This window comes from Cotesia glomerata, linkage group LG1, assembly GCF_020080835.1.
Source record: "Cotesia glomerata isolate CgM1 linkage group LG1, MPM_Cglom_v2.3, whole genome shotgun sequence".
Classification (NCBI taxonomy): Eukaryota; Metazoa; Arthropoda; class Insecta; order Hymenoptera; family Braconidae; genus Cotesia; species Cotesia glomerata.
In genome coordinates, this window is record NC_058158.1 from 12,420,814 (window position 1) to 12,445,006 (window position 24,193).

General features: G+C 32.2%; 3 protein-coding genes and 1 long non-coding RNA gene across 7 annotated transcripts; 2 read left to right on the forward strand and 2 right to left on the reverse strand.

Annotated features, from left to right (window-relative positions):
* Positions 1-278: 278 nt before the first annotated feature.
* Positions 279-2,036, reverse strand: LOC123263312 (CCAAT/enhancer-binding protein). The gene has a single exon (XM_044725955.1). The coding sequence runs from the start codon at positions 1,601-1,603 to the stop codon at positions 548-550; it is 1,056 nt and encodes a 351-aa protein (XP_044581890.1). The 5' UTR covers positions 1,604-2,036; the 3' UTR covers positions 279-547.
* Positions 2,037-4,662: 2,626 nt separating this feature from the next.
* On the reverse strand, positions 4,663-9,794 carry LOC123268148. Of its 4 annotated transcripts, none has more exons than XM_044733043.1 (7): positions 9,629-9,794; positions 6,539-6,652; positions 6,304-6,476; positions 6,040-6,081; positions 5,782-5,920; positions 5,124-5,304; positions 4,663-5,035 (listed from the first exon to the last, which is right to left on the reverse strand). In XM_044733043.1, the coding sequence occupies exons 2-7, from the start codon at positions 6,596-6,598 to the stop codon at positions 4,743-4,745; spliced, it is 888 nt and encodes a 295-aa protein (XP_044588978.1). In that variant the 5' UTR covers positions 6,599-6,652; positions 9,629-9,794; the 3' UTR covers positions 4,663-4,742. The 4 variants fall into 4 exon arrangements, with proteins under 4 accessions (XP_044588978.1, XP_044588986.1, XP_044588969.1 ...); XM_044733051.1 differs by lacking the exon at positions 9,629-9,794 and adding an exon at positions 7,248-7,432 and having other exon boundaries at positions 5,872-5,920; XM_044733034.1 differs by lacking the exon at positions 9,629-9,794 and adding an exon at positions 7,248-7,432.
* On the forward strand, positions 7,556-8,710 carry LOC123268169. The gene is made up of 3 exons (XR_006510186.1): positions 7,556-7,670; positions 7,732-7,745; positions 8,218-8,710. It is a non-coding gene; the product is annotated as an uncharacterized LOC123268169 (long non-coding RNA).
* An 8,793-nt stretch (positions 9,795-18,587) lies between the features above and the next one.
* LOC123264749 (longitudinals lacking protein-like) lies at positions 18,588-22,707 on the forward strand. Its single transcript, XM_044728196.1, has 4 exons — positions 18,588-18,734; positions 19,195-19,432; positions 19,826-20,043; positions 20,590-22,707. Exons 2-3 carry the CDS (start codon positions 19,244-19,246, stop codon positions 20,018-20,020), a joined length of 384 nt encoding a protein of 127 aa, XP_044584131.1. The 5' UTR covers positions 18,588-18,734; positions 19,195-19,243; the 3' UTR covers positions 20,021-20,043; positions 20,590-22,707.
* The last annotated feature ends 1,486 nt before the right edge of the window (positions 22,708-24,193 follow it).

The window sequence follows — 24,193 nt, forward strand, 5'->3', positions numbered from 1 at the left end:
CCACGCGTTAATATTGATGAGTGAGAGATCAAATAATGGCGGTATATTACTGTTATTATTCAATAAAAGCGCCATATAGCAATCGTCAAAAAACCTGTTTAAAAATATTGCTAAAAAAATATTTATCTTTATTTACTTATTAAAATTATTTACAATTAATGATAACAGTGATAGTAAAAGTGTCAAAATGTTATTATCATTAACAGGTTCAATGAACATAGTAAGGAGAAGGCACTTTAATTATTATTATTATTATTATTATTATTATTATTATTATTATTATTATTATTATCATTATCATATTTATCTATTTAAAAAATTGCGAATAATCCGACTGCAATATTACTCTGTACATAATTATCCTTAATGTTCAACAATCGAATAAAAAACTTGATTGAGAGATCACGAATGATCGATTCAAGTGTTAATGACGCACAAAATAATATTTAATGAGCTTTCACAGCCGGATATACTTCCAAAAGTGTCTTGAAGGTCGCAAAAATTGCACGCGCGCTAAAATATTCTGCTATACTTGTTGATGAGGCTGCTACATAGGTCCAATTGCATGTTGATACTGATCCAAATGCCTCGAGAGTTCCCGATGCAGCTGTTCAGGTAATACGCCACAACTACTAATAAGTGATCTTAAAACATTCAATTCCTCAGTAAGAATTTCAACCTTTTTCTTCAGCAGCTCATTGTCTTTAACAAGCAACTTTACTTTTTCTTCTGTTTCCCGAGAGCGAACTTTTGCTTTTTCTCGGCTTTTTCTAACGGCAATATTATTGCGCTCTCTTCGTCTGCGATACTCGTCACTGGCTTTATCAACAGATTTACTTTGTTTCCTGGCAACAGCTGCGGCGGCGGCTGCTGCAGCAGCTTGATGCTGATGGGCCAGCACCGGTTTCATAGGCCCCCGCGGCTGTTGCTGATGCTGGGATTGCTGTTGCTGCGGATGTTGATGGTGAAGTTGGTGACCAGGAACTGTTGAGGGTGTAAGGGTCGTAAAGGTGGGTCCTCCATTGGCAAAAGCTCCGTTTGCTGGATTGTAACCACTCGGAGGATACTGCGGACAGTGGCGTCTATAATCGGCAGGATCAACAGGCTCCTCTTTGATACTAGGAGAGTCTGAGGACGAACTGTTGCTATCACTGCAGCTATTGCTGTTTTGATGATAACTAGCACCACTGTGAACTGGCTGGGGCATGTACGCCAACGTTGTTCTTGGGTATGTGTTGTTTCTAGGGTGTTTTAAGGCTCCATTGCCATCACTGAACATATCCAACAGACCATCGTTGAAATTCGGATCATCGATTAGCCTTTGAAGGTCCAGAGATATTTCCGGTGTGTTTAGGTCCGTTAGTTCACCAGCTGCAGCACAGTGTTCAGCATACTGCTGATGGAGACTCGCTTTGCTAGCGGATACTTTACTTACTAAGTTACCTGTCTGTTGATTATGATTTACTTGTAATGCCGAATTATTGTTATTTGCGTTGTTGTTGTTATTGTTATTCCCAAGCATGCTTTGGGACTTTTTTAAATCCCCTGGTCCTTGATTCTGGACCTGATGGCCCGATGATTCGTACATGACTGGTGATTCCATACTATTCACTCGCACATTACAATTTATTTCAAATATCCATTTAGTGAACAGAGCTTTTTTTTTATTTTTTATTTTAAAAACTTAACAAAATTTCAATTGTTTATTTTTTTTATTCAATATTTATATATCCACGTTACATAAAAGTGTATTCACCCAACTTATTAATTTACAATTATTTCAATAATAAAAACACTGATTCATAAATTCACTTTTTAAATGTTTTAAATAGTTAAAATATAACTATAATTATCAACACTTTTAATAAAATTTATTTAAATCGTGGAACAAATGTCATTTGTACAGTATATACAAAACAAAACTTATTTAGTGAATTAAACGTGCCAACACATTTACGTCGCGTTTGCTATCAGTAATGAAAAGAACCGAAATCAACTAAACGAGTGTTAGCGCGCGACTGACTATCTTGGTAGCATGTCGCAAGATTTCAATGCAGTGCGCGCCAACTTCGAGTAACGCGTTTCGTCTGAACGCATGCGCACCTTCCCGACTCATTTTTCCCTTCTCTTATAAACATCATATCTTGTCTTCTTGGTCTTCCTCGTCTATTTGATATTCACCTCTTCTGTATTATATCTATTCTTCCTCTAATGTATTCTCAGCTCTGCTACAATCTATATAATTATAATTACTTTCTTTTCAAAAGTTTTTTCTTCTAACATCAGAAAAAGCAGTAATGATTGTTATCTTGTAATTGCAAATCAATCATAGTAATTATATTACGTTACATTTCGTAATATTTATGACACTTTTTCGTTCCTGCGAATGCATTTAGCTGATTATTATTTACAAATTTATTCAAATTTATTTTTCTCAGTAACTAGCTTGAATAGTAATTTTAAAATTACGATTAGTTTTTTTTTTATTGGTTACTAACTACGAAACGTCTAAGATGATTCAAGTCTTGTTTCTTACTGCATCTGTTCAATATTCTTTACAATCATTTATCATTGTTGAAAACCAAAAATATTAGTATATTGTTAACTTTTGTCGGTATTTTTCGGTTCAATGTTAATCTTTCATCATAAAGGATCTTAATGATCACAAGAAAATGTTTTTGTTTTTTTAATTTTATCAAAATTAAAATTGTAATCGAGAATTATTTTATTTTTAATATCTATTAAATCCACTGAAAAAAAAATATTTAGTTGAATCAAGAGAAAAATTCTTGAACCAAGAAAATAATTTTGAAGACTTTCATTGTCTCGAATCAAGACGAAAAATTTTTAAATCAAGTAAAATTTATTTAAACCAAGAAAAATTTCTTTGCTTAAGAATTTTATTACTCAAATCAAGAACATAAAGTTCTTCAAAATTATTTACTTGATTCAAGTAAATTTTTTTTCTGTGTCTGCAACGAGTTTGTTTTTAAATTTTCCTAAAATAAAATTAATTAAGATAACTTTATCAAAAATTGTTAATAAAAACTTTTGTTATTTCTTGAATTATTTTAACCTAGCTATTTTATTTCTCACGTTTAAAAAAAAATCTTTTTATTTTTGGTAAATTATTATAAGAAATAAATCAATGCATATGTTTTCTAATTGAAGGCAAATAACTATATTTATAGAAAATACAAAATTGTTAATGAAATAATTCACTAAAAATAAAAATTAATCTGTGAAAATGGGTGGAAAAAATTAATTAAATCTTTGCGCTTTCCAATATTGGATTGAATTCGGCTACAATGTAAAATCGTTAAAAATTGTCAAATCACCAATCTTCCATAGTTACAACTGAAAAAAAAAAAAAAAAAAACAATCAATTTTATTGTATCACTTTTGACGAAAAATGAAACGAAATCCTCAATTTCATTGAAGTCCTTTTAGATTATAATTAATGAAGTTAAAAACATGACTGTTTAAAATTTCCTTGAAATATTTTTCATCTTTCAATTGAAATTCGGTAGAAATTAAATAAAAAAAATGAATGACTTATTTTAAACAAATTAAATCCTTTAACTCTGTAGCGTACAATATTCTGATGGATAATTAAAAAAAAAATAGCAATTAAAATTCTTATCAGGTCTATTTTAGCTCAGAAATGGATTAAAAGTCATTGTTGTCATTATCTCTAATGTTGATGCCTCAAAAATCGTAACATAAAGTTCTAAATTCTCATGAAAAAATGGGTTTTTTGTAGCAATTATTTTTGGAATTTCTTGTTGTAAATATTTTTAATTATAAAGTTAATCTTTTAAGTAATAACAACTATTTTTTTTTTAAATTCATAGTAACTATTTTTATATATTAATTTTTGCGATGCATAGCAGAGCTCTCAAGAATAAATAGCAGTGAATGAAGATAAAATAAATTTAAGATATTGTATTATAAAAGTCGAGTACATAAGATCCTTTTGAAGGGTAGTTGTAGAATCGAAACAACTCTTTCACTTCATATGTTCGCCTGATACTTGTTGATTTTCAACAAATATGTATAAATAACAATTTAACATAAAACATACATATTATGTATTCTTGATAATATTTTCTTTTTATTGAAGAATTTTCCCGATAAAAAATAATATTTACGAGATAATAACTTATGATTAATTGCTATTAGATATCGAATTCGATAATTTACTGCATATTGACGACATCTTTCTGATGCTATTGTTACTTTACTTCTGTGTTATCGATAGATGTTATTTTAGCTCTTATCATATGAAGTTCAAGCTTACCCTGATAGCCACCTTAACCGCAATTTGACCGTAAGTTATTCGTTAACTTATAGGTAATCTACGGCCGCATTCTGAAAGCATTTTGATTGTATGAGTTGCTGAGCAAGGATTACCTTTAACTTTCCTTTAAGTTGGCGACAACCAGCGGTAAGATCTATAGATATGGTAGTTTGTGAAAATTGGGAGAGTTTGTTTTTAACAGTGGATAACTTACCTGTATAAGGTGTATGTTTAGTAGGACAAAGAGATCTCTATTGTTATCGGTATTACAAAAATATCACTAGGTGGCGCTGCATACATTATAAAATTATACACCAAAATAATTTTCAAAATATAAATTTTTATTAAATATTATTATAAAATAATTTTATACATAAAACAACATGACAATAATATACTATAACAATATAAATATATTTTAAGTGACTCTTCCTCTTTATTGTTATGAACTTTGTCCTCCGCCTCCATTTTCATCTTCATTCCCTTTGTCCTCATTCTTGCCGTCTTCATTCCTTACTTCCTCCTCCTCCTCTTCCTCCTCGTTATCACTTCCCGGAGCCCATGCATTTTGGAAAAATTCAGCGTCACTTAATCTTTTTTTTTTAGCGTTATTTTCACCATTCACAGTCTTTCTTTTTCGTTGATCAACTCTGGAGTACGCGGCCTTCAATGCTTTCTGAGTGGCCAACTTATATTCTTCATCTGTCATCTTCGGATACATATTTTGAAGAGCGTCTAAAAAGAGAAAATTAAAAGCAAGTTAATATTCCTTGAAGGACAAAGAAATTAAAAATTTTAATAATTAATGGGTACGGATACCAACGTCGTAAATCGTACGTTATTCGTAAACGGAATATTTGTTTTTTAGAACTTTTTCTGCCATTCTGGCCTTCCCATACTACATCGGTCAGAAGGTCATCTGTCATCAGCCGGTTACCTCGCAGAATCTCCCTTACATTCTCGGTAACATTGGTTCTTCTGTTGAATGAATCCAACCATTTTCTCTGCAAAAATAAATAATATCAAGATAAACTACAAATATAAAATAAATAAATAAAGTAATCGTAACTATTTCTTTCATCACTAATTCTCATGCAAATAATAATACTTTCTTGTTCAGTTTTTTGGGTCGAATTATTAACAATTACTGATTGAATACACAATTTATTTGGTATTTTAATGATTCAAGATCATAAAAATTTCATTATTGCTCATTTTTAACTTGAAAATTTAAAAATATTGTTTAAACATTTAAACATTTCGAATACTCAATACGAAAATGTCATAAATTATATGGGTCTTATTAGTAAATCGACTTTTTACTTTTTTTTTCACAATTTTGCATTTATGAAATTCTCCGGATCATAAATACTCATTGGAAAGTATTGACAACCGGTCTCATTAGAATAATTTTAATTTTATCGTTTCTCGATACTTTTCAATCAGTATTTTTAACCAAGGTAATTTCATTAATCATTTACCAATTTTTCTCGTTCCTCCTCCGAACACTTATCATATTTTTTTAGTTCTTTGAAGTTTTTAAAAGGGATGAAAGCAGGCTTCTGAAATACCGTACTGGGAGCAGTCAACTGAAATGTCTTCACCGTTTGTTCCAAATCTCTGCAGAAAAAAATGTAAGGCCCCAGTGTTGAATTTTAAAATGACTGGCAGAAATTTTAATTTTTCATTAATTTAATTACTGGATAAAAATTTTTTATTCATATCAATGTAAGACTTACTTTAAACGTTGAACATTATCATCGATTTTTTGGTTCTGCGCTCTGAAATTTTTAAACAAAACGAATTTATCAGTAGACACATTCTAAACATATATTACTTCTATTAATATAAAAAATCAGATGAATAATTATTTTTTGCTGCAAAAAATGTACATTGAACTGGCATATACGGCTAGTTCCAAAACCTGTGAGCTTGAATATCGGAAAAAGTTACATGCATGATATACAACATTACGACTTTTAATGTTTTCAACAAATACTTACGTCACTTTTGAATCTAAGGATTGTAAAATCTGATGAATCCCTTTTAGCATTCCTAGAATTTGTGGGCCTTCTTTGGATTGCAAAATCACTTGTTTTGTTTGTGAAGGCATCGGTATGATTTTCTTAACGGGTGTAATATTTACCTCCCGCGCCTTTTTTGGTGATTCATTCTCCTAAAATATAAATAATCGGAAAATAATCATATTATTTCATTACAATAATAGATAATAAATACCTTGTTATCAGGTTTTTTCGCTATTGAATGGCGAGGAGATCGCTCAGGCAATAGACCCATTTTCTTAGCTGCTTCATGACTTATGTCCGGAGTAACTGGACGTGACAATTGACTCTGGTATTAAAAAAATCAATTTATTATAATTATAATTGATTTTATTACTATACTATTATAATTAATATTTTATTTATTAAAAAATTCATTGCAGGTAAGTAAACGTTGAAAATCAGATTTTTTTTCAAAAGTTAAATATGCGACTTATTTTTGATGAATTTCTCAATCACAGATCTACACAGATGTAACAATTTCTCAAACTACATGATGAAACAGAGGAACACCATATTTTTGTTATTGTAAATATATTACAATAATCATAAATAAAAATTGTAGACATTTGGTACTTATTTTATTAAAATAAGGACAATTATAATAATCATCATTATCAATGTTATTATTGATATGGTTATTTTTATGGTTATGTAAGTCGTGATAATAATTATAAATTTAGTAGCTGTTGTAATCAAACATATTATAAAAAAATTAAAGCACTCAATAATAATAGACATTTGATATTAGCTTTACAAATGCATGCAAACCTTTTGTAATAAAAATACAATGACATTCATAAATGCGGTTTTTGTAAAGATAGAATGTGCATATGTACGATGTGTATGTAATATTCAACAATTATGTAGTAAGAATTACTAACCTTATTCATGTTCGACATGATAATAAAAAAATCACACAAAAAATTAAGTTATCGGCACTTATTTTTGTTAACGAATAATATTAATTATTTAAAACATTTAGTGTATTACTTGAAATAATGATTCGGTTGTAACCGTGCAACACGTCTCTATCAACAAATCGTGTACAAACATGGCGTCAAGAAAGTGAGTGAGAATAACCATAAAACTAGAGGTGTGGGGAAAACTGCTCGTTTACGGGGTGCTAGAACTATTTGACTCAGCTATTTTTATTTCTTTTTGTCTGTTTCCTAGTTGCGTCGTACATGTGATCGGTTTAAATTTATTTCATTTAAACTTAACTTATAAACAGTTTATAGTTTGACAAATTTTTTATGGTACCTCCATACTCTAAAAAATAATTAAGCTGCAATATTTATTATCAGGTAAAATTTTTTTATGAATATTATAGACACTGTAATTTAATTATTACTATTATTTTTATAGGTTATGTGCGCTGGGTAAATATAACACGTATTTATTGATAATTTAATTCATAACAATAATATAACGTATAACGAAATTTTTAATTCACATTTACGTGTAATTTAATCAAGAAATTATTTATTTTCATAACAAAAAAATGCAAACAATTGATTCAACTACTTAATACGGAACTAAATTATAAAATTTTCATGAAATTTTCCGGTACGATACAAAATTTTTTGATACAGTAAAAAAAATATTTTTCTTATAGTGCAAAAGGGATAATTTGTAATTAAAGTTATTTCAACAATTTAAAATTTAGCAGAAAGAATGTAAGATTATTTATAAGCTGTACATTATGCCTTGTCAATTTACAAACTCCATCTTTTTTTCTTTCTCTTCAAAACACAGACAACACAATTATAACTCACAGTGGCCAAATTGGTATTATAAAAAATATAATATACTATAACAATCAATATTTTTTAGCTATTTACTTTTTTACAGATTTACAACCACTTTATTCAGTTTCTAATCGACCTTCAACAGATTTTGGAGTATTTTTGTGCACATCCCTTAACGATTCTAAAGCTGTAATCATAACTTATGATGAAGTTCAAAGTAAATGTTATCGGATGCCATTGTGGATCAATAAACCGTTCTTAGATATCAATTCAAATGATGAACAATTAAATAATGCCTATGTTGCTGTAGTCATGTAGTATATACCCTTTTTTAAAACAAAATATTCTCTTTAAAACAATGAAGCCATAAAAATTAATAGTTTCTATAAGTTAATACTCAGTAAATATAGCTAAAACTTCTGATAAAAGTATAAAATTGTTAATTTGTTTATTTTCTACTTTGCGTAACAAATAATTAAGAAATATAATTTTTTTACGTTTAACATATAATCTATCTTTATTACATACTGAAAATTACTTGCAAGTTTGTGATATTCACTGATTTCTTAAATAAATAGTATACATTGGTTATGATAAGCAGATTAAAAAATTTGTTAGTTTTGTTTTAATTATTTAATTTTGTATAAATTGTACTAATAATTGTAAAACTTCGATTCTTAATTTGTATATACATTTTATGTTAGTGTTAAAAATAAATTGAAAAATTTTCAATACTTGTAATTGTTAATTATAATATAAAATATAATTCTTAAAAAAATATTTGTATTTCATTGTTTTTATCATGTTTCAAAAGTTCCAATGTCTTATAAACTCGGTCGATTATGTTAAATAAAAGTATATTTTTATTTAAAAATATTTAGTTAATAAGTCAAAGACCTATAAATAAATTCTTGGTTTGTTATTAAAATTAGTATCCTAATATTCAATGATTATATTTATTTCATTATATTTGAATATAAGTTAACTCTTTTACTTCAACATAATTATATAGTCAAAGTATAACAAAAATAATGAATAAGTTTACTCAATAATAAAGAATGCAGTTAATTTTGATCAAAAAATTGTTTTTTATTATACAATATACCTGCCTATGTTTTATAGGAATGTTTTTTATCAAAACTTAAATTTTCAACGCTGGTCTAATCCTCACCCTATTCATCAATTTGAATTTTCAAATAATTCTGATGACGGCATTTTCGCAAAGCTTTATTACATATATTTTTTTCTCCCAAACAATATTTATTACAAAATACAATCCTACGAAAGTTTAAGCTTAAGTTTACTTTTTTTTTTAAAGCAACTCAATAAAACAACCATTCAATAATAATTTGCCACTTAATTTCTTGGATAACTTAAAACCAATTTCGAAATGAAATTTATATATAATATATTGTCATGAGTTTTCTTCACAACGATTGTAGTTAAGTATATCATAATTTTCTGTAGAAAATTGTTAACAAATTTACTACAATATGTTGCAGAGCAAGACTTACCAATGATTTGCTTTCAGATGACGGCCGTAGATTTATAATAATTTACTGTGTATTTTGAACGTATATTATAGGTAATTTTAGGACAGCAGCGCTTTTCGTCAAGTTGATGCATAACTTTACTGAAATCACTGCACTCTAAGTGGTTGTAGAGTAAGCTGTGGCTATCAGGGTACCAACAGAAAATCAAAAGAACATTAAACCATTATCATACGCACAATTGATGATGAAGAAAACAAACTCGATTTGATGACAACTGATATTCCAATTGTTGTCTACGGTACGCAAAAATTAAACAATTAAAATAACCGATATTGTCATAATCTAAAAAGTCAAAAATTATTTCTCAATTCACATAACACTGAAAATAGCAAGTTCAAAAATTTCTTGATTTTGTTTTGAATCCTCAGATTTTATTATAAATATAAAAATTGAAAGTATAAAAATATAAACAGTTTAATTAACTGTATATAAAAAAAAAATTATAAAAATATGTAGTTAAAAAATCGAAAGCTTTTTGAAGTTTGGTTATTAATATTCAAATTAACAGACATCTAATTGACTTTTATATAAAAGTTTGATATTAGTTCTTACTAACGAAAAATTGAAAAACTTTTCAATTCAATTTTAACTTAATGAAAACATTCAAAAGTTATTTATTTGTTGCTTAAAGTTCATTTATATTGTATGAAATAAATAATTTGTTATCTACAAAAAATTACACGCTACTTAAAATTGTATGACTGTGATGATTTTTGAAATGATCTCAAAAATAGTTTAAATTTATTTATATAATAAAATAAAAAATAATTTATGTTCAGTGATTCTTTGAGTTTTTTTTTTTCATTGATGAGAACATTTATTAATCCTCAAAATAAATCATCAATATATTTCCGGTCTTCAATCACATGTAATTTTACATCAAATCTTTTTTTTTTATAGTACGACTGTAACCATGAAAAATCAATATTTCGTGTATGGCAGATTTTTAATTTTATTTTTGGGATCGACTTTGTTTTTTTGATTTACTTATAAATTATCATAAATATTTCAAGTCCGAGCTGAAAATCATAGGTTCTTGTAAATGATCTTTTTCGATCATAAAAACCCATACGATTTTGGAATTGTTATTCCAAAATGATAAGGATTTATGAGATGCTGATGCTACTCATAAAATCTTTTAAGTTTTAATGAATTAGATGGTTATGAGTTCTTATGGGTATTATCTTGGACAAATGCACCTATAAGTTCTTACAGAATGTGTTTTAGCTTTTTTAACTTCCCGCTAAGAAAATCAATGATATTCGAAAAATCGGGAAGTTATTGGTTTTATCCCGTTTTGCAAAAATCGAGGTTTCAACAGATCTCGACGTTTTGAAGCCCTAAGAAGCTTTCCTGACTATTTTTACGATGATGTCCGTACGTCTGTATGTGTATGTGTGTGTGTGTGTGTTTTTAGGGGGAGGAATCCTTTTTGCGGATTCCAGGCATAGCTGTTTGGCCTGGATATATGACGACTCGACGCAGCGTCATACTAAAACTCGACGCTAACGCCCCTACTCACTAAACCCTAAACCCCTTTTCTTCTTTCCTCTAATCCCTCATAGAAACCGCCGTCAAGCATTACTTCATGAGAGGAGGATCTAGCTACTGCTCTTCCTTCTGGTGGCTAAGGTGTTAACTTCCTTCCTTATATATCTTCTGATATTTGCTCTTCTTCTTTCGGTGGAACGCAAGTCTGTGAGGACTTCTGTAGCAAACGTGTTGGTAGCGTTCCAGGCAGCTTCTGATGACTACATTGCTTCACTAGTGAATCTGGTTGCATTCTCTGGTTGAGGATCCTCTCCAACTCTTCACGCTATGAATCGAAACGAGGACATACAAAGAAGACGTGCTCCGCATCTTCAGCAACTCCTGGGCAGGACGGGCACTCCGAAGAATCATCGTGCTTAAAGCGGTGTAGATACTTTCGAAAACACCCGTGTCCCGACAACATCTGTGTAAGATAGTAATTGACCTCGCCGTGATTCCGGTTAAGCCGGTCCACCGACAATTGGTCCCACGACATTTCACCCCCGATTGTGTCACTGACTTGTCTATACGACAAATTTAACTACAAATTAATATTTGTAGTCTTAATATTTGTAGTCTTAATAAGTGACTAAATGGTAGTTACGGACAGTGTCTCGGATAGCTTAACTGGTAGAGCCTTTTAGAGTCCGGGCTGTCCGAATTATATTTTTTCAGTTATCAAAAAAATTCCTACTGAGTAAAAAAAGGTCCCCCCTTCCCCCCTTTATCCTTTATTCACCCAATTCCCAAATTTGTCGCGGACATTATGACGCTGACACAACATCGCGGGATGAGTTATCCTGGGATCAATTTTCGGTCGACCGGTTAAGCCAAATGTCGATCCGAGGTATGAGGCGGTGCGTCCACCTACCCTTCTCTTCGGCATCCCATTGTAGTTGCCATCGGCCTATGCTGTTCTGCCGTTCTTCAATTCTAAGTTCTTCAGGGCTCAGTGCAGTTGACCTTTTTCGTTGGTAAAGGGCCCGTCTTTCCTCTGCTAGTACTCTAAGAGGTAGGGTTCCGGCAATCACGCACACTGCTTCTTCTGATATTGTACGGAAGGCACTGGCAACTCTCAGGGCGCTCTGTCTATAAATTGGACCCGCTTTTCTCCATGATTCTTGCGTCTCTAATGCGTCAGCCCAAATGGATATGCCATATGTGAGCACGGATGTTACTACTGATGACAGCAGTAGTCTTCTGCTCTGCTTTGGTCCACCAACGTTAGGCATCAGTCGTGCTAGACTCGCTCTAACTACTGATTCTTTGGCAGTCACATGTTCGACTTGTTGCACTGATAGAAGGATTTATTTGTATTAAATAATATTTGTTAATAGCTAACAAATCATTTATTAGAGACCATTTTTTAATATTAAATAAATATTTCTTAGTATTTAAAATGATTTGTTTGTATTTAATAAATCTGATATTCATTTGTTAAATATTAATAAATCTTTTTAAATACTAAGAAATATTTGTTAAGGACTAACAAATGGCTTCAAATAAATGATTTGTTAAATATTAACAAATCTTTTTAACTATAAACAAATCCTTCTATCAGTGTGCTTGAAATTGAGTCGAGCATCAAGCATCACTCCCAGGTACCGAATGTACGGTTGTGATGTGATCTCATGTTCTCCAACTTGTAACTTGATGGTTTCCATCGCTTTCCTGCTGGTAATGAGCACTGCTTCGGTTTTATGCTTAGCTAATTTCAAGTTCACCGTATCCATCCATATGTTAATCCGTCTAAATTTAATGTCGAAGGCCAGATTTATCTCTTCAAGATGCTTCGCGACAATCACCACTGCAACATCATCTGCATATGCTACCAGTTTCACTTCTGCTGGCAATGCTATTTTCAGGAGACCATCATACATGATGTTCCATAGCAGAGAACCTAGAACTGAGCCGTGTGGTACACCACCAGTAATATCATACTCCTGAGGACCACTTTTTGTGTCATATTTGAGGACTCTGTTTGTGAAGTAGCTTGTTACCATTCTACGCTAATACCCTGGAACTCGTTTCTCTTCGAGGGCGCGCATTACGCAGTCCCAGTTAGCAGAGTTGAAAGCATTTTTTATGTCTAATGCAGCCACCAAACAATACTTTTTTATGCCACGATTCCATCTCTTTCCAGCAATCGCATCCTTAGCTGTGTTGACGACCAGGTTGGTTGCATCCAGGGTTGAGCGTCCTTTTCGGACACCAAATTAGTTGTCTGCCAGGAGTGGATCAACTACTGCTTCTATTCTTTGGTGAATTATCCGCTCTAATATCTTACCCGCCGTGTCTAACATGCAGAGTGGACGGTAAGATGATGGTTCGTCAGGTGGCTTCTTTCCTTTCGGGAGCAGTACAAGTCTTTGCCGCTTCCACCTTTCAGGAAAGACTCCTTCCTTGAGACACGCATTGTAGGTATCTGTGAATAATGCTGGCGCTGCTTTAATAGATGTTTTTAAAGCAATGTTTGGAATTCCATCCAATCCCGGCGCCTTATTATTCCCTACACGATTGCATGCCTCCATCAATTCTTCCTCTGTGACAGGTGGGATGTCTTCAGAGTCAGGCTGCAGTGACGAATAGATCAACTCACATATCCTAAAAGAAATCAACGCCAAGGTAAGCCCTGTCGAGACGGGCGTAGACATAAAGTCTATTAAAAAGACGAAACACGGAGGCGTTCTCCTTGAAATGGCTCGAAAGACCGAAGACAGCAAGGCTTTCACCGATGCAGTAAGTTCAGCCACTGCAAACATCGGCACGGTCAAGACGCTAACACCAACAACAACGATCAAGATCCTCGACTTGGACGAAATCTCTACCAAGAGTGAAGTCCGTGAAGCACTCAAACGTGAATTCACTGACAGCCTGGAGGTCAAACGGGTAAATTTGACAAAACCCACACCACGAGGAAATCGGGCAGCCTTCTGCGAAGTAGACGAGGCCAGTGCGATTAAGGCCCTTGACAAGGCCCATATAATGATCGGTTGGGTGAACTGTCGTATACGCCCAGTTGCAAAAGTAACCCGCTGTTTTAAATGTCTTAGTTTTGGACACCAAACACGCCAGTGTGCGGGACCAAATAGAAGCAGGTGCTGCTACAAATGTGGCGGAGAGAACCACAAGGCCGTAAACTGCACGGAGAAGCCAAAATGCTTCCTTTGTGCTCCGGACAAAGATGCCCAGGATGGTCTATGCCATATTTCTGGCACTGGAGCTTGCAGGGCATTCCGCACAGCACTTGCAGAAGCCAAGAGAGGGCAGAAATGACACGCATACTACAAGACAACCTGAATAGGTGCGCCTTGGCGCAAAACCTGCTGCGCCAGCGTGTCTTTGAAGATAAAATTGACGTCTGCTTTATCTGCGAGCAATATCTAAACATCGAAGGTAAAACATGGCTCGCAGACGAAACTGGCACGGCAGCAATTTGGGTTGTTAACACAAAGAACGTTACCATCAACAACAGCGGAAGTGGAGCAGGTTTTGTCTGGATTCAAACCCCCACAACCTACTTCATGAGCGTCTATCTCTCACCTAACGAAGGGATTAGTGTGTTCTGACAGAAACTGGCAAATATAGAAGATGCGGTCACTAAGTTCAACGGCGAAGTCATCGTAGCCGGAGACTTCAACGCTAAATCGGCTGAGTGGGGCGCTGCTTTCTCTGACACCAAAGGTAACGAGGTCGCTGACGTCGCGGCTAGACTCGACCTCATAGTGCTGAACACCGGAAGCACCACGACCTTTAGAAGACCAGGGTACCAAGAGTCTATCCTCGACATTTCGTTGGCGACTCCAAGGACTGCCAACATGATCGAAGACTGGACTGTATCCGAAGAATACAGTAGCAGTGACCACCAGTTTGTGACATTCAACGTTGGATTGTCATCTACTCCGGTTTCATAACGCAACCTTTCTAAGCGGAAGTGGAATGCTAGAAGGCTTGATCCAGAGGCATTTCGAGTTTCACTTGCACGAAGCTGGTCTATCCTTCAGAACAACCCGACTCCGGATACCTGCAGCGAGACGGAAAAGGCAGTGCTAAATATGATGGAGATTGCTGCCGCATGTGACGCCTCTATGCCGCGGCTGAAAAATAGGAGTTTCCACAGGCCGGCGTACTGGTGGTCAACAGACATAGCAGAACTTCGCAAAAGATGTCATAAGCTACGTCGCCGCGCAACGAGAGCCGTGAAACGCTCACCAAGCGAGGTCTTGTATTCAAAAGAGTACAAGCAGGTCAAAAAGACGCTTAACCGAGCCATTAAAGCAAGAAAAGCGATATTGTGGAAACAGATCTGTAATGATCTCGACAAGGACATATGGGGCAAAGCCTACCAAATTGTCACCAAACGACTTGGAAAGGCTTCACCAGAAGCGCCAAAGTCTCCTGCCTTAATGGACAGCATTGTAGCGGAGCTTTTCCCCAAACACCCACCGCGGGATAAGAAACACTACGCTAAAAACAGCGAAGGAACACTCTTCACAACTAAGGAACTACAAGACGCGGCCAAGTCACTCAAAACAGGAAAGGCACCTGGACCTGATGGCATCCCGGCAGCGGTGATCAAGATTGTAGCCCTGGAACACCCAGACATACTCCTGAATACCTACAACGCATGCTTGGCAACTGGCACGTTCCCCGCGGTCTGGAAGCGGCAGAGATTGGTTCTCTTAGACAAAGGAAAGGGAACCCCCCTAACACCTTCGTCGTTTAGACCACTCTGTATGCTAGACATTGCTGGAAAACTGCTCGAGAAGCTCATACAAGGGAGACTTCGCAACGACATCGACCGTGCTGGAGGTTTTGCCACCAACCAGCATAGCTTCCGGAAAGGTCGTTCGACAGTCGGAGCGATCGAGAAAGTTATAAAGACAGCAACACAAGCATGGTCTGGTAGCCTCAAAGCTCGTAAAGTATGTCTCCTCACGCTAGATGTCAAAAACGCATTTAACAGCGCAAATTGGAGAGACATTTTAGATGCTCTGGAGCACAAGTTTGACGCTGAGCCAGAGAATCTGGCACTAGTCGACAACTACCTGGACGAAAGAAAGCTATTAGCGGAAACTACGGAAGGCCCAAAAGAATACGCCATAACGGCTGGCGTATCGCAAGGCTCAATAATGGGGGCCGATCTATGGAATGCGGACTACGACGAACTTCTTGAAATCTCGTTACCAAAGCAAGTAGAGCTAACGAGCTTTGCAGACAACATTGCGGCCACGATAGTAGTAGACAGCGTAGAAGAGGCCGAATTACTGGTCCGGGAAACAATTGACGCCGTCGAGACCTGGCTTGATAAACACCACCTGAAACTCGCCAAGCATAAAACCGAGATGGTTGTTCTGACACGTCAAAAATGGTTCCCAAAACCATTCGCTGTGGACATGGAAGAAACAATACTGACGTCAACAAGGGCCCTGCGCTATCTAGGGGTAATGATAGACGAGAAACTATCTTTCCGCGAACACCTTGACAGTGCATGCAAGAAAGCCAGCAAGACGGTGTCTAGCCTAGCAAGAATCATGACCAACACTATGGGACCAAGAACCTAAAAGAGAAGAGTCCTTCTAGAAGTAGTCCACTCGGTACTGCTTTATGGAGCAGAAATATGGGCAGACATATTGAAACAGAAGACCTACCGACGAAAAATAGCGGCAGTGCAGCGGCGAGGCGCTCACAGGGTTGCCTGCGCCTATCGAACGGTTTCCGAGGCGGCTATATTGGTCATTGCGGGAGCCGCACCCATCGACCTAGGTCGAGTAGCTACTCGCGTTTGAGAGAGCGAATCTCTATGACGCTAAAAACAGTGACGAAAACATGAAAGGCGCAAGAACGAGGATAAAGGCGGAAACGCAACAAAAGTGGCAGGACCGATGGATATCGGGAGAGACGGGCAGATGGACAGCACGCCTGATCCCAAACATCAACGTCTGGCTTTCTCGGGAATACGGAGAAACGGACTTTTTCTTGACCCAGCTATTGACGGGACATGGGAAGTTCAATGCCTATCTTTTTAAGATGGGACTGCACAGCACACCAACGTGCAAATACTTCCTAGACAAAATTGACAACGTCGAGCACACGTTCTTTGAGTATGACCGGTGGAAGGACTACAAAAGCAGTACTGATGAAACTATTGGCACCACGCTCTCTCCTGAGAGCTTAGTAACCTGCATGATCAAAAAAGAAGATAACTGGTCAGCTGTCGCAGCCTATGCGCAGCGTCTTTTAAAGGAAAGAATCGCAGAAAGAGACTAGTAACTAGGAGCAACCGTCGTGAGACGCAACACGGACTGGATTGAAGTAATGCTAACGCGGTCCCGATCCAGTCTTCCCCGTAACATCTATGGGGAAAGAGAGAGGAGGATGTTTAGTCGGTATTGTTGTCAATAATATTGACTTCCAAGTCCGACATACCCAGGACAAACATCTCGTCCTGGTATACGTAAATGTATTTGACCTCCTCTATAAAAAAAAAAAAAAAAAAAAAAAAAAACCACACACACACACAAAGACACACGGACATCATCGCGAAAACATTCAGGGAAGCTTCCTAGCACCTCAAAACGTCGAGATCTGATGAAAATTCGATTTTCGAAAAACGGGGTGAAATCAATAACTTCCCGATTTTTGAAAATCTTCGATTTTCTTAGCAGGAAGTTAAAAATTTGTCAGTAAAAATTAAAAAAAAAAAAGTATGAATGAAATTTGTTCTAAATATTTTGTTAAAAGTAATTTTAAAAAATCAAAAAAAATAGATCTCTGTTGATTTCAGGATCATAAATTGACAAGGAATTGAAAATTCATCTTCTTGCATTTCAACTCAATAATTACTGCAGCGAAATTTGGGTTACTGATTCGGAACAATTAGATAAAAGTTAAATTTTCATCAATTCGGTCTTCTGGTCCTATATAATTACTCAAACTTCTAAAAAACTAAAAAAAAAAAAATTATTTCCTTTAGACATTATAATTTTAATTTGTCGATAATAAAAACACTACTCTTACCCAAAAGTAACCATCTTGCGATAGAGAAGTACATGCGAGAGTTGTTAAGTTTTTTTTTAATATTGCGTAATCCTAAAAAAAAAGGACATAATATTCCAACTTTAATCTAAAAAAACCTGCGCTCACTATAACTATATATTTTATTAACAAAGAAAAATAAATAGAAAAACAAGACCTAATAAAAATAGTATGTACGTAACTATGACGGAAAACAACGGATATATCCGAATTTGACCGAAAATTACCATCACCGTTGAATGAGCCACAACAAGAAATAAATTGGTAGCATTCATCAGCATTCACACTAAAGTTTTCGCTACACTTTGTTGCTCTATACTATACAACTTACAAGTGCACACACAAGTGTAGTATATATATACGTATACATTGGCGTTGATACACATTTCATGTATTAACACGATTATATCAATACTAATTATTAATTCATATATCAGGATAATTTTAAAAAATTCTAATTCAAAAGGATTGCTATATTATTGGCTATTACCGGTGCAATGTAAGTATATTTTAAATAAATGAAAGCACTTATTTATTTTAATAATCTTTTATTCGCGCGGCAAACAACTGGATCCGCTTTTTTTGTCTTTTAGAAACTTCCATGCAATCAAGACTTTCAATAACAAAAACCCACGCTTATTGTTGTAGATATTTATTGATATTATCCAAGATCTCATATATTTCCTTAATATGTAAACAAATATTTTTAAGTAATTTCATTATAAATCATTCTTTCACAACATACTGTGTATTAATTTGATATATATTTAGATTGAAATGAAAATTTATTTGAAAATACTTAACCTAAAATAAAACTATAATTATTAGAAAAGCACACAAATTGAGAGAACTTGATGGTTGATAATTATATTTTTGTGGATACAAGTATTTATTTTTTATTGTTATTTAATATTTATCAATATTGTTGTATTAATTAATTGTTTTCATTTTCTTTTTAGTTTAGTGGAATTTTTGTGATTTTAAGTAAAAAAAAAAAACACATCAACAATGGCTGGAGAACAGCAACAATTTTTCCTCAAGTGGAATGATTTCCAATCTAATATGGTATCTTCGTTCAAGCATCTGCGAGATGAAAAAAGTTTTACAGATGTAACATTAGCATGTGATGGACAAACTTGTAGAGCGCATAAAATGGTACTTTCGGCATGTAGTCCTTACTTCAAATCTTTACTTGAGGTATGTTATTTTTATATTACAAAATTATTTCGTTTAAAATCTATCTTTTTATCAATCTAAAAAGAATAAACTTTTTCACTGACCAAAGTTTAATCACCTAAAAAATTTGTTTTATTAGTTCATATTGTTGATAAGACTCGAAATATTAAGAAAAATAATTTTAAAATACTGAAATTTTTCGTTTTCAGTCAATTTATTGATCTGAGTGAAATGTATTATCAATAGAAAGATAATTAAATAAATGACAATAATAGTTTTGAGCATCAAAAGATATTTATATTTATAAAGCAGTTTTTCGATCTTTTAACTCTGTTTATTAATACTTAAAATTATTTCTTACAATTTTTATATAATGTCATGTTCATTGTTGACAATTGTTATTTTATATTCCAGGAAAATCCGTCCAAGCATCCAATAATTATATTAAAAGACGTAGCTTACAACCACTTACAAGCTATTCTTGAATTTATGTATGCTGGAGAGGTAAATGTTTCCCAAGATCAATTACCAGCATTTTTAAAAACAGCAGATCGACTCAAAGTCAAAGGACTAGCCGAAGCGCCTGGTGCCATTAAAAGAGAGGGCTAAAACTTTGCCGATATTTAGTTATGGTAGATATTTATTTATCATATTTAGTTTACTTTAAACTCATAAACTTTTTTTCAATTAATATGGAAACTGATCACCTATTTTTAACATTATTAATTTTTTATCATTTTCGTTAAAACATATTTTTGATAAAAAAAAAATATTTATTTTATTTCAATTTTTAAACGAAAACTTAATATTTTACTCTTCTTAAGAAGAGTATATTGTCTTAAGATAATCTTAAAAACTCGTAAATACTCAATTTTAAAAATAAAATTAATGTATTTACTTGAATTATCAGAGTTTGTATTGTATAATTGATTTAATCTATCGTAATTGTTTTCCTTATTATAACTAAAAAAAAAAAAAAATATTAAATACGACATTATGAGAGATAAAAATAAGTATTGTCGACAGTAAAGGCGAATTGAATTCCAAATAATATTTTATTTAAAATTTATTATCAATATAATAGGTTAAAGTATTATATAATAGTAAAATACTTAAACTTATAATAATAGGAAGAAAATGAAAGTTATTAATTAAAAATTTATTTTTATTATTTACAGATGTTATTGGAAGCGTGCGGAGTGAAAAAGTGTAATGAATGCGTATACAAACGAAGTGACTGGATAAATAAACTGGAGCGCAAAAACATACATAAACACAATACATAAACGTTAATAATATCACCTTTGATTCAAATAACCAATAAAAACTAAAAATATAACAATACCTATAACATAAACATACTTTTTTTTTATTGTTTTCATTTATTCCATTTAAGGTAAAACCAGAAATCATTGTTAGAATATTTCATTAAATTTGTTAACGACTGACAAGACTAAAAAATGGTATTGAATTAAAGGTGAAAAATCAACACTACACCAATTATATTTTTTATTAAGGAAAGTGCTAAAAAATTGATAAATTCAATATTAAATAAGCAGGTCATCATAGATTTATATAAAATGCTGACTGTGGACATTTGTGAATCAGTACAAAAAATCATTTATCTATTAATAATTAATTATTATAACTCAAATTTAAATTAATAATAATAACGAACCCTAAAGCCTGACAAATATTTTATTTGTTTACTTAATTAATTTTTTAAAAGCATTGTGTATATTCTAAAAGCTTTCTATTTGTTTATTAATTAATATAAATATATAAAATAATCATTTAATAATAATAATAATTAATATTGTAGATTTACAAAAGTCCCGGCCATCAGATCAAGGGGTTTTTAATCAACTTTGCTAGAAGTTTTATTTTTATTTTTCTTCTCAATTTTTTTTCACTACTTAATTTCTTTCAAATAGTTTAAAATTTTATTTCATTGCATTGATCTAAAATATATATATATATATATTATAGATTACGTTATTTTTTTATTGAAAAAATAAAAATCGAACTTCTTGTAATGGTGATTTACCTTAACCAAATACTGCCAGGACTGTACCGGCGTATTTACATTATTACCGATAGACCAAATTTATTTATGATAATAATATATTGAAGGTTGTTTATCCTATGCCGTGAAAAGTTTTATGTAACATTAACTGAGGAACAAAAAAATTTTTTAATGCCAGACTGCACAGTTCTTTTAATCATATTTAGAGTACGAATTCGTCAGTAGACGAACAAAAAATTAAAAAAAAAATTATTCAAATTAAATGTAGTTGAAAAAATGAGAAAAAATATATTCTGAGCTCATTTTGAAGTATTTCATCGCATAAACAAACACCGTAATTTTAATATTCATTATTTATTATATTATCACAGGGTGCAACTTATTGGAATTTTATAGATTTTTTTACGCAAATTATCATTTTTTCAAGTTGAAATAAATATTAGAATCTTCTTCCATATTATATTCTTCACCTGTCTGAAGTTTATTTTTCGATATAAAAATCAGAGATCATTTCACTGTGATGATCGAAATACTATTTATTTTAAGTAATCTCGCAGTTTAATACTTCATCACACACATTACATCTATTGTTTAGTAGTATATATTTTTTAATTGACTAATTACAATTGTGCATGAGAGTTTTATTTAAATAGCCATGGTCAGTCTAGGTGTTCATTTTTTTACAATGTAATTTACTGTACTTTTTTATTAGATATCTGTTACTTTAATTAATGAATATACTAATAAATAATAAAATAGAATGTATTAACACAAGGATGCGAACACTAAAAACGATCACAACTAAATTTCATTTAGTCTTTTTCCAACTGTCCGAATTTTTATAGTTTGTGAGACAGTATTTTCTTATTAAAATAAGATAAGACGTGTAAGTAAAATTATAGTAATATGAAATGATCTCTGATAATTCAAAAGTTGTTAAAACTATATCGACTCTTCTTTATGCTTCGTTTAATTAAAAAAATACACACTGAAAGTGACAAAAATTCAATGAATATAAGTATGAGAGCGCTATAATATTAAAATTTTAAATAAAAAAAAAATGATAAAATTTATAGTCATTCGATGTTCTTCCTTTGTTAGTGTCATTAATTTTCTTTCCGTGAATAAGATAGGAATATTTTTCCTGTAAATGAGTCTTTATTCACTTCACATTAATTAGAAGTTACTTTTCTCTACAAATATTATGACTCAATGATGATAATATGAAGATGTTGACTTATAAAATAAATTGTGTAAATAAAAAAAGGAATATTTGTTGTCTTTTATTTATATTTGTTTTAAATTCAATTGGTAGACATATTCTACGAATAAAAATCATATATTTATTTCCCAAAGCTAATAAGGCGTGTGTGTTTAATTATGCGTCCTTTTAGCTTTAGGAATCTGGAAATTTTGTGACCTAAAGCTAAAAGGGCCTATAAATTTTTTTCTGAGAAATTTACTAAAATACTTATCCTAAGCCTAAAAATAAAAAAATGCTTTATTATATTCTATAAGAAAGTATTTTTTTAATTGAAAAATTTATGTTTTCATTTTTTTTATTGTTTTGTTTTTAATGAATTAAAAAAAAATGTGTGGTAGCTCAAAAAAATTTTATTTATGTTAATTTCATACCTAGAAACTGAGTAACTGCGAAACTAAACAATTGCTCTCATTTTATTCAGTTTTGTAATAGTTAAACTTTGTATACTAGGCTATTTTTTTATCTAACTTGTCTTATGAAACTATTTCGCGTGCTTAAAGGTAAAAAGACTTATAGCTAAGAGTTAATAGGGATTTATGCTGAAAGGGCGTATAAAAAAATTTTTTTTTGCTATTCGGTTTGAAATTGTCTGAAACGTAAAAATTTGTGAAAAAAAAAAAAGTTGGTATCCTAAAGCTGAAAGGGCGTATCTCAAGACATACGCCCTTTCACCTTTAAGAAAAGTACTACTTAAAGGTAAAAGGGCGCATAAAAAAAAAATTGTATTTTTTATACCAAATGTTAAATAATGGTTTCACAAGACAAGTTATACTCAAATAACAGTATCATATACAAAGTTTGATACAAACAAATAGCAAATAAATCAATCAAAGACAAATTACGTAAAAATTAAGTAATAAAAAAAATCACAATGACCGATAATACTCAAATATTTTGAAATTTCCCGTTTTAATCGCCCTATTGAATATAATAATAACTATTTCTTAAAATAAATAATTCGACGTTTATAATATTGACATTTTGACCATTTTTAGTTATTTTTTCAAAGTTAAGATTGCAATTGATCTATTTTCAGGCAATGTGTAGTACAACCGACTTATGTACGTTTATTACGTTAATTTAATCAAGAATATCATTCAGTGAAATCTACACAGTAAAAAATTTTGCGTCATTGCGTTAAAAAATTTTGTGTTGGCCAATTTTGTTTTGGCCAAAAAAAAAATTATACGCCCTTTCACCTTTAGATCACCAAAATTTCGAATTCTTAAAAGTAAAAAGGCGTATAATTAAAGACATACGCCCTTTTACCTTTGTAATTTTTTTTTTCAATTTTAAGCGCAGAATGTGTCTACTACTCGATTGGCAATAAAAAAAAAAAAAATATGCGCCCTTTTACCTTTGCAAAAGTAAAAGGGCGCATAAATTGTTATAAGTTCTTTTACCTTTAGGCACGCGATTTGTCAACATTTTATATTGAAATTTGAATTTTTTTATGCATTCTTTTAGCTTAAGGCACTTTTTTTCTGAAAGC

Excerpts from the sequence above, each read along its gene's own strand:
- LOC123263312 (XM_044725955.1), bottom strand. The coding sequence starts at position 1,603 with ATGGAATCACCAGTCATGTACGAATCATCGGGCCATCAGGTCCAGAAT.
- LOC123268148 (XM_044733034.1), bottom strand. Across the intron at positions 5,921-6,039 it reads GATAATGTTCAACGTTTAAA|AGATTTGGAACAAACGGTGA; the intron begins GTAAGTCTTACA and ends TTTTTTCTGCAG. Across the intron at positions 5,305-5,781 it reads AGGAGGAACGAGAAAAATTG|AGAAAATGGTTGGATTCATT; the intron begins GTAAATGATTAA and ends TTATTTTTGCAG.
- LOC123264749 (XM_044728196.1), top strand. The coding sequence starts at position 19,244 with ATGGCTGGAGAACAGCAACAATTTTTCCTCAAGTGGAATGATTTCCAA. Across the intron at positions 19,433-19,825 it reads ACTTCAAATCTTTACTTGAG|GAAAATCCGTCCAAGCATCC; the intron begins GTATGTTATTTT and ends TTTATATTCCAG.